Source organism: Neovison vison, chromosome 2 (assembly GCF_020171115.1).
Source record: "Neovison vison isolate M4711 chromosome 2, ASM_NN_V1, whole genome shotgun sequence".
Lineage (NCBI taxonomy): Eukaryota > Metazoa > Chordata > Mammalia > Carnivora > Mustelidae > Neogale > Neogale vison.
In genome coordinates, this window is record NC_058092.1 from 155799578 (window position 1) to 155813574 (window position 13997).

General features: G+C 48.6%; 1 protein-coding gene across 3 annotated transcripts in view; it reads right to left on the reverse strand.

The window, feature by feature from the left end:
* Positions 1-1094: 1094 nt before the first annotated feature.
* COG2 (component of oligomeric golgi complex 2) overlaps positions 1095-13997 on the reverse strand; it is a 53771-nt gene continuing 40868 nt past the window's right edge. For all 3 annotated transcript variants that reach the window (XM_044239384.1, XM_044239386.1, XM_044239385.1), the window contains exons 11-18: positions 12031-12092; positions 10207-10358; positions 7963-8160; positions 6995-7067; positions 6560-6702; positions 4878-5017; positions 3222-3405; positions 1095-1703 (exon numbers count right to left, since the gene is read on the reverse strand). In XM_044239384.1, the coding sequence (XP_044095319.1) occupies positions 1602-1703; positions 3222-3405; positions 4878-5017; positions 6560-6702; positions 6995-7067; positions 7963-8160; positions 10207-10358; positions 12031-12092 (1054 nt within the window). In that variant the 3' untranslated portion in view covers positions 1095-1601. The remainder of the gene's footprint in view (positions 1704-3221; positions 3406-4877; positions 5018-6559; positions 6703-6994; positions 7068-7962; positions 8161-10206; positions 10359-12030; positions 12093-13997) is intronic.

Sequence of the window (13997 nt, forward strand, 5' to 3'; positions counted from 1 at the left end):
CCCTGTCAACTCCGTTTTGAGACAAAGGAGAAAGGCAAAGCAGCCAGGCCGAGGGGACACACCGAGGCTGGCCTTGACTAGTGTTGGGCTGGCGACAGGTGCTCAGCCCCGTGGCGACTGAGTAGACCGTGGGCAGGTGGGCGGATCTGCGCAGCCGCAGCTGGTGGCGCGGGGTCTCGGCTCCGGAGGGCCCCGGCCAGCATGGCAGGAGGCTGGCGTTACCCACGAGGGCCCAAGTGTACCTGCAGAGGTGAGTGCTGGGCCGGCCCCTGTGGTGGCTCACACAGGTCCTGTGGGGCTGCGGGCCTGCCTGCTGGCATGGGGTGGCAGGGCCCCTGCAAATCCTGGGCCGGAGGCATGCGCAGCTTCGAGAAAGCACAACTTCTGTAGGCCCCTTTACAGAGCTTGGGGTCTGGGGGCAGCAGGAGATGAACGTGGGTGCGGGCTTATCTCCATTGGCTCCAGGTCAGCCTCGCTCGCTCTCACTTCCGTCCCCTCCAGCGCGCCCTCCTGACCGCCCCCGTGGCCTACAGGCCCAGCACCCGCAGAGGCAACAGCTTGTGTAGACGGCTGAGTCGGCTCCCGCGGCCGTGCGAGCACCCACCCTGACACCGAGTCCCTTCTGCTCCCAGCACCGGGCTGTGGCCCACCGGACCCCGGTCCCGGCAGGTGAGAGCCTCTCCGGCCGGGGCAGGGTGCACAGGGCTGTGACCAGTGCTCTCCAGGCTCCGGAACACAGTGGAAGCCACGCGACCGCACGGGAGCTCCTGCCGCCCCTACTGGGGCTCCTCTCATGCCCGCCTTCCCCAGCTCGGCTTCATCACGGCTGAAAACGAACAGCAGCGTTAACTGCTGCCGGCTCCCAGCCCTGCTTTCCTCATGGCCTCTTAGCCTCTTCCTTTCTCGCCCGGAGCGGGCCTGTGAACCAAGGGACTCTGAGATGCGAGGAAATCTCGCTAGAGGGAGGAGCGGCGCCTCCGCGGGTGGGTGGGCAGTGGCCGCCCTCGGCTCCCCTTCTTCCCGAAGCCCTGCAGCCTCTCCCTCTGCCGGGGACGCCACCTCACCCGTGCTCACCCACAACTCAAAACTGCACGTGCTTTCGGCAGACACGTCTTTTATTCAGGAAACGCGTTTCTCCTCCTGCTTCGCGCCGGCAGACGGAGGAGTGCGGCTTCCCACCTCCCTCAGAGCATCGTCCCCTGCACGCGCGGTCCCCCTGCAGGCGGGCGCTCCCCGAGGCCGGTCCTGGGGCCAACTTTCCGCAGTCCCCGGCGGCTCTATATACTGGAGTCCCGTTTTAGAAATCGGCTCTTCCATGCTAAGATTTACAATAAAAATAAAATAATTTGCTCTGTAAACTATAGTAGAAAGTTTCAAGTGTCTTAAAAACGATCTTCCATACAACGGAAAAAGGCTTCTGTGTTCTGCTCGGGTGACAGGACACCGGATGTGCGGAGAGCAGTGGTGTTGGTGGTGGCGTGTGGCTGGAGACACGGTGCACCACTTCTGGGCCATGGAGACTTGGGGAGGGGACAGAGCCGCTTTCCTCCCCTTGGGCTCCACGGCCTGTTCTCCCCTTCCCGTGGGCTCTTCCAAAATGCTCACGACTGTTCTGCTGTTGCCTGGTCCTTGGCGGCGGCAACCAGCTCCGTGAGGGCAGAGAAGCTCTTTATGTCCTTTGTCGCCAGGCCCATCTTTTGAATCTGCAAAGGCCACGAGAGCGAATGAGGCCTCCGTCTGAATGCAAACAAAAGCCCCTTATGAAAGGACACACAGAACAGCCCCCCCCCAAGCCCCCAGGAACCCAGAAAAAGGGCACTCCCCAGTGACTCCAGAGTATTTCTCCCTCACAGCAAAGGGCTGACTCATCATCAAGCTTCACTTTTGGGGTTGAACACTTGGCATTCTCAGAAGCCAGCATGTTCATTTATCTTAGTCCGTCACACTGGGCTCTTACCAACCTGAGAGCCTCTTTTGTGGACTGCGAAAGAAAATTCATACAAAAAGAGTAATAAAGTGAACTATTTTTTTTAAAGTGGAGAGTTTTCAAAAAAGCATGGCCCGAGCTCTTCGTTTCTTCACACGCCACCACCAACCTCTCCTCAGAATCTGATGAATTGCAGATGCTGTGGCGGGGCAAACACCATGGATTACCGTGGCAACCAAGTCATGGCACACCGTGTCCCCGCTTTTGTGAACGGCAGCTACAAACACCACACGCACACATGCACAGGAAAATCTGGAAAAATCTGCACCAAGTATAAAGAATCTGCTGGCATGCTGCTGCTCCTCTGGGGACCGGGACCAACGACTCCCATTTCCTTTTGTCCCCCTGCTGCTACCCCCCCCCACCCCTCCTTTCTTTGGCTTCTTTGTTCTTCGCATTGCTGTAACAAATTGTCTTACTTGTAAAAAGACTCTAAGTTTCTCTTGTGAAATAAAAAAACAGGACAATGGACTTCTGCCAGAATAGACCTATCTCTAAATTCATCTCAAAGCAGCAAAATTTAGGTCTGCAGGAGTCCTCAATGAGCTAGAAAGCCAAGCATCTCCTGATGGAGATTTCAGGATCTCACCTCTTTTCTTCTGGCATAAGACCTTCCCAGAGGACCTGTGCCATTCCATGAGCCTAAACGGTTTAGAAGGCCAGCTTCTCAAGGATGAGAAGTTTCTTGATCCTTGAGCAAGTCACCTCAGTGTGAACAGAGGCCTTGCACAGAACCTGGATCCTAAGAGACGTTAGGTATAGTATTGCTCATCTACCTGCGTGACCCTAAAGCCCGGGTTCGATGGAAACAGAGAACTCTGCCAGGGATGCAAAGAGGTCAGGCTCAGAGGATTTCTCAAGGGCCACACTGAGAAATCCATGGGCTCATGGTTTTCTCGTTATTCTAACCACCTGACTGCGTCTTGGGCATTTTCCTGGAGGCAGAAAAATAGTACAGCATCTCCGTCTGTGAGCTCACACTCACATTCATACTCACGCTCACACTCATGAGCGCCCGAGCTGAACAGAGGTGGTAGGACTGCAACTGTCAATTTTTAGTATCTCCTTGTGCACATCCTTTTCCTTCAAGTATTTTGGGGACCTGACCTACTCTTCCAGCCCCAGAGGTGGACACCCCCACCCCTCCGGGCAGCATGTGTGGGCTCAGGCGAGCCCCCAAGAGACCGAGGGGCCCTCATCAGAGGCATCACGCAGACGACGGCTCGGGCCTTACCTGCTCTCCCAGGTACTCCACATCCAAGGCCAACTGCAGCCGGATTTTGTCATCGTCACTCATGCCGCCGCCGCTGGGACCGATGGGGTTGGTGGGAGTGCTTTTCCTGGCTTGTTTCAGTCTTTTCAGGCTCTCCTCCATTTTCCTCACCGAGCTCAGGACGTCTGACACAGTTTCGTAATACCTGGAGCACAGGACACACTCACTGGTAAGGCCGAGGTGCTCGTGTGCCTCCCCAAACAGGGGAACTGGCTTTGTGGACCAAAACAAGAGATTTTTAGGATTAAAAATTCATTTCCAATTTTTAAAAAATCTGCCATGGTAGATTTATCAATGTTTCTTAAAACTGAAAAAAAAAATAGTTTTTTGGTTTTTTTCTAAAAGATGTTATTTATTTGAAAGAGCGAGACAGAGAGTGCACAAAGTAGGAGGCGCAGAGTGAGGGGGAGAAGCAGGCTCCTTGCTCAGCGGGGGGACTGATGCGGGGCTCGAGCCAGAACCTGGGGATCGTGACCTGAGCCTGACCTGAGCCATAGGCAAATGCTTAACTGAGCCACCCAGGTGCCCCTAAAGGGTGGGTCTTGACTCTCTAACACTACATTCCCTCAGAACTGAAGAAATATGTACGTGGACTTGTGTACAATTTTACCCCCGAACACTAAGAGGAAACTTTGGGCCAAATGGTCTTTCCTACTTGAAGAGTGAGTAGCTGGAGTTCATTCCCCAAGTGCAAGTAACAGATTCACTTAGTCAGTTCTTGGAAGAGTCCATCTTTTAAAGAATGGAAGCATTTCAAATTTCTAAATAAAATGAATTACCTTCACAGTAGTCTCAATATAATTTGCCAATTATAAATGAGTTGCTTTTCAAAACTTTGTTTACAAGCTGGTTACTTGGCACTTGGAATGTATTTGCCCACAAAAGCAATATTGTAACTCACTGTTATGTCCTAAATTAACACACAGATTTCACTTAATTCAGATGAGACTGAAATAAATCAAGTATCAGTGCAAAATAATTAAACAAAATTCAATAATAAAACTGAATAATATTCTTTTGACATAAGCCAAGGCTGGCATCGGGGGAGGAGCTGATTAAGGGAGAAATGAGGAGACAATCAATCACAGGGATGCTAAAGACCTCCTTGTATTTTCAAGGACTGCGGGGTTGGAGGCACGGAGCATTTCTCCGTTGTAATGATAGTTCCGAATGTCTGTTTTCTCGTGTAGACTGCAGCGGCCTCCAAGATAGGAGCCTTGGATTATGCGGCGTGATCAGAGCCATTTCAGACACAGCTGAGGAGAAAGAGGATCTTGAAAGGAAAAGTAAGTCTGGACTTGCACAAAGAGGCCCGCATGAGGTGCATCACGGACAGCAAGGCCTGGACGTGCCCAGGGAGGTGCAAGGCCAGTGTGAGCCCCAGGGAGGCCGGGAAGCGGGTGGCCCGACGTGCTCTGGGTGCAAGGTGAGTGGCAAGAGCGCGGCTGAGCCATCAACACAGACGGAAGGACTGAGCACCCGCACCTGGCTTGTCCAGCAACCCGCTGACTGGATGGGCTCCCCACTTTGCCCACATGCAACCCGCAAGGGCCTCCGCAGTCTCTGACTCAGAGCTTTTCTAAGAAAGTCTGGAATTGCTGCTCCTCGGGTACTTACTTATGAGTGCTCTCAGAAAGGGCGCCTTCCAGCCACTGCCGAATTATTGCCTGTTTGAGCTTATCTTTGTGCCCGCTCTGAAGCTGGTGAAAGGGCTTCAGAGCACTGTCCACGTACGAGGAGGCTGCTGTGGGCACCTCCTGGAATAACGACGGTGGGGGATACAAAAGTACACAGGGAAAAAAAAGAGTAAGTTACTCAAACTTCACAGAGGTGCTACTGACCGACCAGTTTTGAGACAGGTACAAAGTCCCTCCCTCCCCAGAAGGCACACTAGTGTTGTCTACAGAAAGACACCTAGAGAATGGAGGGGGTCCGGTAAAGCAAGGGAAAAGTCATGTTTCCAGCCAGAGACGGAGAGAGAAAGAGAACATGCACAGGGATGGATGGGGATGATGGGGGGGCGTGGGGGGGGGCTGTGTCTGGGACAGTGCATTTCTAACGAGCTCCCACCAGGTGGCGCTAACGCCGCCGGTGGGCAGCCAGAGGAGCACGGATCTAGGGTTCGTAATTTGACTTTCCTTAGTTTTAGCTTCTTCAGGGGCAGACAAGGTCACTGGCATTCACTTTATAGAAGAACAAATGACAGTATCTGACCCACCTGCACCTGGTAAATACATAACGTTGTACTGAACAGACGGGGAAAGCCAGTAGCTTACTAAAAGGAAATTAATGTATTTGGAACATAAAGTAGGTCTCTCCCCCACTTTGAAATGGGAGCTTCAAGTCAGACCAGAAAGAGGAAGCCAGGTGAGAAAGTCCTCTTGTTGGAAGCGGCAATCCTAACGCACACCCCAGATTTTAAAAGGAGAAGAAAAAGCACCACAAAGGAGATTCACCCCAGCTCAGTTCAGCCCTCTCTGCCTCTGGAACACCAAGTCGAACAGGAAGGCCAGCACGAACGGGACAAGACCCATGATTAGCACACGCAGAGGCTGCCCCAGGGACACTCCAAAACAGCACAGCATCTTAGGAAATTGTCATAGTTCTTAAAAATAATTTTAGCCTAACATCCAACTCTACAATTGTGAAAAAAGAAATTCGATGGAAAATTAAGTGATACGTAGCCAGAAGGAGATGAGAAATGCCTGAAAACAAGAATTCAGGAGGAGAAACTAAGACCACTGGTCCAAAAGAAGTCCCCAAGTCGCCATTCTATAAAATGTGACAACAGGAGAATTTGACTTTGAACACCAGCGTGCGTGCACGCTTTTCCATCTCATAAATGTTTTCCATGTTCTTAACACAGCTTTTCAAATCTTATTAAGTTAAAGAACCGGAGGAAGCTGGTACTTGCTAGGACAGTATGAAGGGAACAAGGTAAATTCAAAGTTTTTCAAATAAAAGATTCAAAGACCAAAAGAGTATAGGAGTTAAAGATATTTTCTTAAAATGCTTTCTTTTGAAATCTTTCTTTAGCTTTTATCTTTATCTTTTCTTTATCTTTCCTTAAGGCCAAAGGCATCCAGAACAAGTCTGTATAGTCTGAGTCCAATTCCCAAAGCAGCTGACCGTAACCATCCACCTGAGTGGTCCCCCTCCAGCAAATAAAGACTCTTTGGATGAGGCTGATTAGGTCTGCCTTGGGCTGTCCTGGGTCTTGCTCAACCACTCCCTCCCTCGGTGGCTTTCCTGCTCTGTATTTCCCCAGCTTGGAATTCTTTTCAGTGAGTGCTGCTAACCTTATTGGTTCTTCGGTAAAGCCTGGGGACCTCCAGGGCACTTTTCAGGTAACTGAAACAAGACTCACTTAAGTCTTGGATGATTCTTTTACTCAAGGCAGGAACACAGGCTGACAGAGACGTCTGGGAGTCCTCCAGGGCTGCTGTAGAGACATAAAGATTAAATGTAACCACTTACTCAGGCCCAGATGTGAATCTTAATTTAGACAGTGTCATGGTATTTAGAGAGTATATGACAGTAAATAAAATCAAATCATTAGAATTAAACAAAGTATCTCATTTAGAGAAGTTAAAATCACAGAACAGAATATAGAAACAACCAAGGATTTACAACAAGAGAAGAAAATGGTAAATATATCCTATAGTCTCTAAAGTTTTATTTTAAATTATTTCTTATTCAAAGATTTGCTGGGTCTAAAGATTCATTTTTTTTACCTGAGATAGAAGAAAAATTCTTAAAGCCAATCATTTCAAGTTTTGGCTTGATTGTTTCCAAGAGTTCTGGAAGCTGAAATAAATATGCACTTTATATATTCAGTTACTTTTCAGAAATCAAAGGAAGAGGCAATTCTATTTGCATCTATAAACTCTAAAATATTGTTAATGAACGATGAAACAAAACTCAGGACTTTGTCATTTTTGTCAGAAGAAAGGAGAATTCCTAACGCTTTCACAATATAACAAAAACATCACATGAAACGGCAGTGCTCAGCTATCAACAGGCCAGGGACTATGAAAACCATTTCCTGTCCTGTGGCTCTCTCCGGTCCCAAAACAAGCTTACAATGAAGACCATGTTTTTGCTCAAAACATGTGATTTGTTCGAGCACCACAACATATTTAAACTGGAGGAAAGCAGATTTATGTACCAGAGCACTCGCACCCAAATTCGGCTCACAAAGCCCTCTTAAGTAATGATAAAGGCCCCCAATATGGGGCCCTATCCAGGGAAACAGAGGCAGAAGTTTTAACAGTTGAGCACTTTCAAAGTACAGCTGATGATCTAAAGTTGCCAGGAAATGATGTGGTCAGGTCAAGTGGGGTAGAGACAATGAAGCCCCAACCTGTTAGCGATCATGCTGCACAGGGTGAGCGGAACTAACGGGCAGACGGGAGCGGGCTCTCTCGGGGCTTGTGACAGCGCTACGGGAGAGGAAGCGGAGGCCCCAGGTTCACAGTTTGCGACCAGACTGACGAGCAAGGATGCAGACAGCCCACTGGTGGTGGGGGGAGGGTTTGGAGAGACACCTCGGAGGGCAGATAAACACATTCCCTCGAGGTGCCCTTGGGTCCCATGATTCTAAGCCCTGTGAGGCCAAATGGTGTCAGGTCTTTGCACACACACTGCTTTCTGTGGCCACACCAAAGCAAGCACCTGGGATTCTTCCGGGACACAGGCCTACCTGCTCCTGAAGCTTGTCCAGGTCTGCGACCACATACACGAGCTGCGTACTGGAAACGGAGACCGTGGGCTTTGTTTCTGAAGGGCCACTTCCTTGGTCTTCACCATTTCCTTGGGTAACTGAAGGGTCTTTGCTACCAGTTACCAAAGGCTTTTTGATATCCTTGGCACTTTCATTAGAGATGGGCCTGAGTAAAAGCTGGAAAACCATTGCAATGATTATTTTTCCACTAGCAACATCTCTGAGCTTTCGTTTTTGTGTGTCAACGACTCACCTAAAGTGACAGCTATCTACGAAGTATTACAAGATCACTAACGGAAGCACAACAAGGAGAAACGAGGTCAAGCAACAACCCCACGTACATTTAATCTTCCTTAAACCTGTGTCTAATTTCGGTGATAAAAAGTAACTGGCGGGCGCCTGGGTGGCTCAGTGAGTTAAGCCACTGCCTTCGGCTCAGGTCATGATCTCAGGGTCCTGGGATCGAGTCCCGCATCGGGCTCTCTGCTCAGCAGGGAGCCTGCTTCCATCTCTCTCTCTCTCTCTCTCTGCCTGCTTCTCCATCTACTTGTGATCTCTCTCTATCAAATAAATAAATAAAATCTTTAAAAAAAATAACTGGCAAAAATAAAATAGGTTCCTAAACAGAATGAAAATTAGTTTCTGGAACATCACAATTAAAAAAAAAAATCATTGACTCTACTGGGTAAAATCATTTACCTAGTGTGTTTGGTAAATTTATCATTGTAATTAGTAAGGATAAAAAAATCAAAATCCAAGCCTCATTATGCTTCAAATAGTACAAACAAAAGTGTTACTTGAATCATGTATTGTTACAAGGGAAAAACCAGAGAGAATTACCCTGGAATCAGGAAAAAAATGGAAAAATGAATGTTTGGGGCAAGATAATTTATTAGAGACGTCAGAATTACTGGCTGGTCAGAATGCATCCGCTGCCGACTCAGACCAAACTGAAGAATCTCATGGCCCCCGTGTCCCCAGAGCCGACTGCACAGTGGTCTTGAGAAACAGCCTGATGGTCTGCTAAGACCCTTTTGAGCAGAAGACAAAAGGGAAAAAAAAAAAAAAAAAAAAACAACAACTGGCTTCCACTGAGCTCCCGGGATCTGCCAGGTACTTCCATCAACAATTTGTTGGTCAACAAATTATCTCTTTACTCCTCACAACCACATATAGAAGCTGTTTTCCCATTTTACAGATGAAGAATTTGGGACTCCAGAGCTAATCTTCCCAAGGCCACGAAACATAAAGTGCAGAACCTTGGTTTGTTTCTAACTGAAGCCTGAGCTCCTTCCGCTAGAACACTCAGCGACACGGTGACGTGCTCATCTCTGATGCCAACTAGGACTTCCTTCCCACAGAGGAAGCTTCTTTGTGTCATCCTTCTTGAGAGCAAACACACGCCTCCAGCCTCTTTTCGTTGTCATCACACACAATGAACCGGCTGCGTGTCTGTCTGTCTCCCGAGACTGTCCAGGAGGCAGGGCCTCTCTCAGACCCAGATGCTGGTGCAGGGCCTGCCTGCGAGCTGAGCTGAACAGACGCTTTATGCACAGAACCTAACAAATCTTCGTGGGCATGTGGCTATTTAATATAGTCAACTACCTGACAAGGAAAAAAGTAGGATATTCTGAAATGAAGGGAAGGTTAATTGATTTCCCTACCTTTTAATCTCGACGATCGTTATGATTTTTTTTTTAAAGATTTTATTTATTTATTTGACAGACAGAAATCACAAGTTGACTGAGAGGCAGGCAGAGAGAGAGAGAGGGAAGCAGGCTCCCTGCTGAGCAGATAGCCCGATGCGGGACTCGATCCCAGGACCCTGAGATCATGACCTGAGCCGAAGGCAGCGGCTTAACCCACTGAGCCACCCAGGCGCCCCAATCATTATGATTTTTTTTTAAACTTAGAAATACGATTAAAACGTGTATTTTTATTTCTACTCCTTTTCATTAAAATGAGCATCTCTGTTTTAATCTGGGGGCACCTCAAAGATTCTGGCTTGGAGGAGGGAACACAAGCTCGTCAGCATGGAGCTTTCCCAACAGACGCCCACAAAGGCCATGGAGCCAAGAGGGAAAGGGAAACACACACTGGCTATGAACTTGAGAAGGGCGCCTACTGTCGTCCTCCAGATTAACCTCTAGTGACCACAGGGCCTTGTAAAACTGGAATCCCTGACAGCAGTGGTTCCAGAGCGGCGGCGTGGCCGGCCCTCACCTCGCGGACGAAGCCCGAGTACCGAGCCAAAAGCTGCAGCGTGAGCCTCCACAGCCGATGCGTCAGCCCCGGGAGGAACATCTCGGCTGACCAGCACCGCTGCAGGCCGCTCCACGTCCTGTGAGAAGCCAGGAGGCAAAAGGGACTGCCGGCTGGAGAGGAAACAGATACATCAAGAATCACCGCCAACTCCAGGCTCAACTCAAACATTCTCAACGTGTAACTCAGGAGTGGGGAAAGTGGCCCTAACCCATCCGCTACCCCATCTTTTGTGGCAATGTGCTCTCTAATTTTACATAGGTCCCCCTCCCAGGTGCTGGGGAAATGTTAAACACAAGCAGGAGGGGCGGTCCTTGCAAGGGTTTCGACTTTGGTGCCGAGTCTGTCCTGTTGCATTTGTCTGCTCCTTCGTTCCTCTCCCTGAACCCACTGCTCATGTACAGAAGTCAGGGACAAATGACCATGTCCGGCAAAAACAGGTGAAGACCGACTTTGAGGCTAAAAGCACGCGGTCCAGGCTGACCTGGCCACACAGACATGAGGAGTCTCAGCGGGGCAGTCTAGAGACCCACGTGGCTACAGAAGTAGCTGGACAGTGTGTGAGTGGCCCCTGGGAATGACTACAGGACACGGGATTAGTGAGACGCAAGCATTTCACCATTTAGTGAAAGCAAGCATGTCCAGAACCCACCAACCACTGTCACCTGCTCACTATCCCAGGATGGGGGCCGGGGCTCTGGAGGCCTGGGGTGGGAACCCCAGTTGTGAATCACCCCCAGGAGGGAAGGGCCAACCTGATGCTTTACATGGGCCTGGGACGAAAGCAGATGTGAGCCAGTTTGCTATACAAAGAGCTGATCACCAGGGGCTAATCCCCTTGCCGTGTTATATTCAGAAACAAAAATAATGCCTGCTTCCTATATTCTTTTTAATTATTTTTATTAACATATAATGTATTATTTGCCCCAGGGATACAGGTCTGTGAATCGTCAGGCTTGCACACTTCAGAGTGCTTCCTCTATCCTTAGAGTGTTTTTTGTTTGTTTTTGTTTAATTTCACTTTAGGGATGCCTGGGTGGCCCAGTCGTTTAAGCCTGCCTTCAGCTCCGGTCATGATCCTGGGGTCCTGGGATTGAGGCCTAAGTCAGGCTCCTTGTTCAGCAAGAAGCCTGCTTCTCCCTCTGCCTGCCTCTCCCCCTGCTTGTGCTCACTCTCTCTTTCTCTGACAAATCAATCTTTAAGAAATAAAATCTTAATTCCAGCGTAGTTAACATACAGTGTTGTACTGGTTTCAGGCATACAGTACAGTGACTCAGTGATTCTGTACATTCCTCAGTGCTCATCATGGTGAGTGTCTTAATCCCCGTCACCGGTTTCCCCCTCCCCTCTGGTGACCCCCAGTTTGCCGTCCATATGTTAAGAGCCTGTTTCTTGGTTTGTCTCTTTTGTTCCCTTTGCTCACTTGTTTATTTAGTTCCTTAAATTCCACAAGTGAAATCAGTTGGTGTGTCTTTCTTTGACTCAGTTCACTTAGCATAATGCACTCTAGGTCCCTCACATCCTTGCACATGACAAGATTTCCTCCTCCTTCACTGCTGAAACAATATCCCATTCTTTTTACCGAGAATGCTCTATAAACCAAAAAAATCTTATTTCTTTAGCCTCTTTAGAAAAAAAGAGAGCCTGAGTTATGTTTTTAAGGTCTAACTACGGCATGACAGGACAAGGTGCAAGTACCCTCGGAATGGCAAGGTCTAGGTGACTGGCTGAGCTTCCCTCACTCACGGCGCGACACCCTGCCACTGATCACTTTCAGGAAGTTACCTGGGGCGTCCGCCAGCACACCTGTGAGTGCTGCTTCTAAGGATCCTGCGATCTCTCTGAATCTGAGATAAAAACAAGAGCACAGATGAGGGTTAATGCAGCTGCCAGATGCCTCTCCCTGTTCTCCCTCCTTCCTGGGGACCAGCCACTGCCTCTACTGGCTTGTCCCTCGGTCTGATGCTCTTATCAGTGTCCAACCAGCCCCAAAATGCCTATTCTCCCAAACGTTTTAACTGAACAAGGAATACATTTCTCTTGATTCGGGCACGATTGGGTAGGGTTTCTCTGTTATTTGCAGCTGACTGGAATCATGACTAACCCCACGCTTTTCAAACTGAACAAACTGCCCGTTAAGCCGCTGTCAAGAAGCCATGCCTGCTACCTGTCTCGTGAAACCCGAGTTTCCATCCCCTCGTGGCCATGAGACTGCAGGTATCTTCAATCCGTCTTGATTTGCACAATCACAGCAGAGTACATGTCCTCAAACTAAGGAACGGGGAGGCTGTATTCTGTATCTTTGTTTGCAAGCTTGAGAAAAGCCACTGCAGGTAGCCAGTGAGCACAGCAGCTGGTGGCCCATGCTCTGCGCACTTCCGTGGAGCCCCTCGTGCTCCCTGGTGCCCACCCTGTTGGCACAGCCAGCGGCATCTGTGCCACTGCTTCCGGTCACTTTGCCTGTGTCTCAGCTAGCCCACCATCCATCGTCACCGATTTCTGTTTTAATAACTGATGAGGGCACGTGTTTAGGACTTTGTGACATGAAAGTGTGTATTTTTTAAACTAGCTGCTCAGGTAGCATTCTGTTTCCTGACTATGTAAACGTCCCCCACCATACCCTCCCCAGCACGCTCCTGTCACCTGCCAGTTCCCTTACGGCAATCAATTCTGACACATGCTCAAGATTAATTTACCTAACTGAGCAGTTTGGGTTTTTTTAAATTATTTTACCTATTTTATTATTTTTTAAATTGTTTTGTTAGTCACCGTACAGCATGTCATTAGTTTTTGGTGCAGTGTTCCATGATTCATTGTTTGCGTATAACCCCCAGTGCTCCATGCAATGCGTTTCCTTCTTAACACCCATCCCTGGGCTCACCCATCTCCCCACCCCCCCCCGAAACCCTCAGTTCCTTTCCCGGAGTCTACAGTCTCCTGTGGTTCGTCTCCTCCTGATTCCACACCCCCTTCATTTTTCCCTTCCTTCTCCTAATGTCCTCCGTGTTATTTCTTATGCTTCACAAGTAAGTGAAACCATATGATAATTGACTCTCTCTGCTTGACTTATTTCACTCAGCATAATCTCTTCCAGTCCCTTCCATGTTGCTACAAAAGTTGGGTATTCATCCTTTCTGATGGGGGCATAATACTCCATAGTGTATATGGACCATATCTTCCTTATCCATTCGTTTGCTCAAGGGCATTTTGGCTCTTTCCATAGTTTGGCAACCGTGGCCACTGCTGCTATGAACGATGAGGTACATGTGCCCCTTCTTTTCACATTTGTATCTTTGGGGTAAATACCCAGTAGTGTGATTGCTGGGTTGTAGGGTAGCTCTGTTTTTATAACTTTTTGAGGAACCTCCATGCTGTTTTCCAAAGTGGCCGTACCAGCTCATGTTCCCATCAAGTGTTAAGAGGGTTCCCCTTTCTCCACATCCTCTCCAACACTTGTTTCTTGTCTTGTCAGTTTTTGCCAGTCTAACTCGTTTAAGGTGGTAGTGGTTTTGATTTGAACTTCCCTGATGGCTAACAATGAACATTTCTTCGTGTATTCTTCATGTGTCTGTAGCCATTTATATGTCTTCTTTAGAGAAGTGTCTGTTCATGTCTTTTGCCCATTTTTTGACTTGATTACTTGTTTTTAGAGTAGAAGTTCTTCATAGACCTTGGGTATCAGCCCTTTATCTGCAGTGTCATTTGTGAATATCTTCTCCCATTCCGTGGGTTGCCTCTTTGTTTTGTTGACT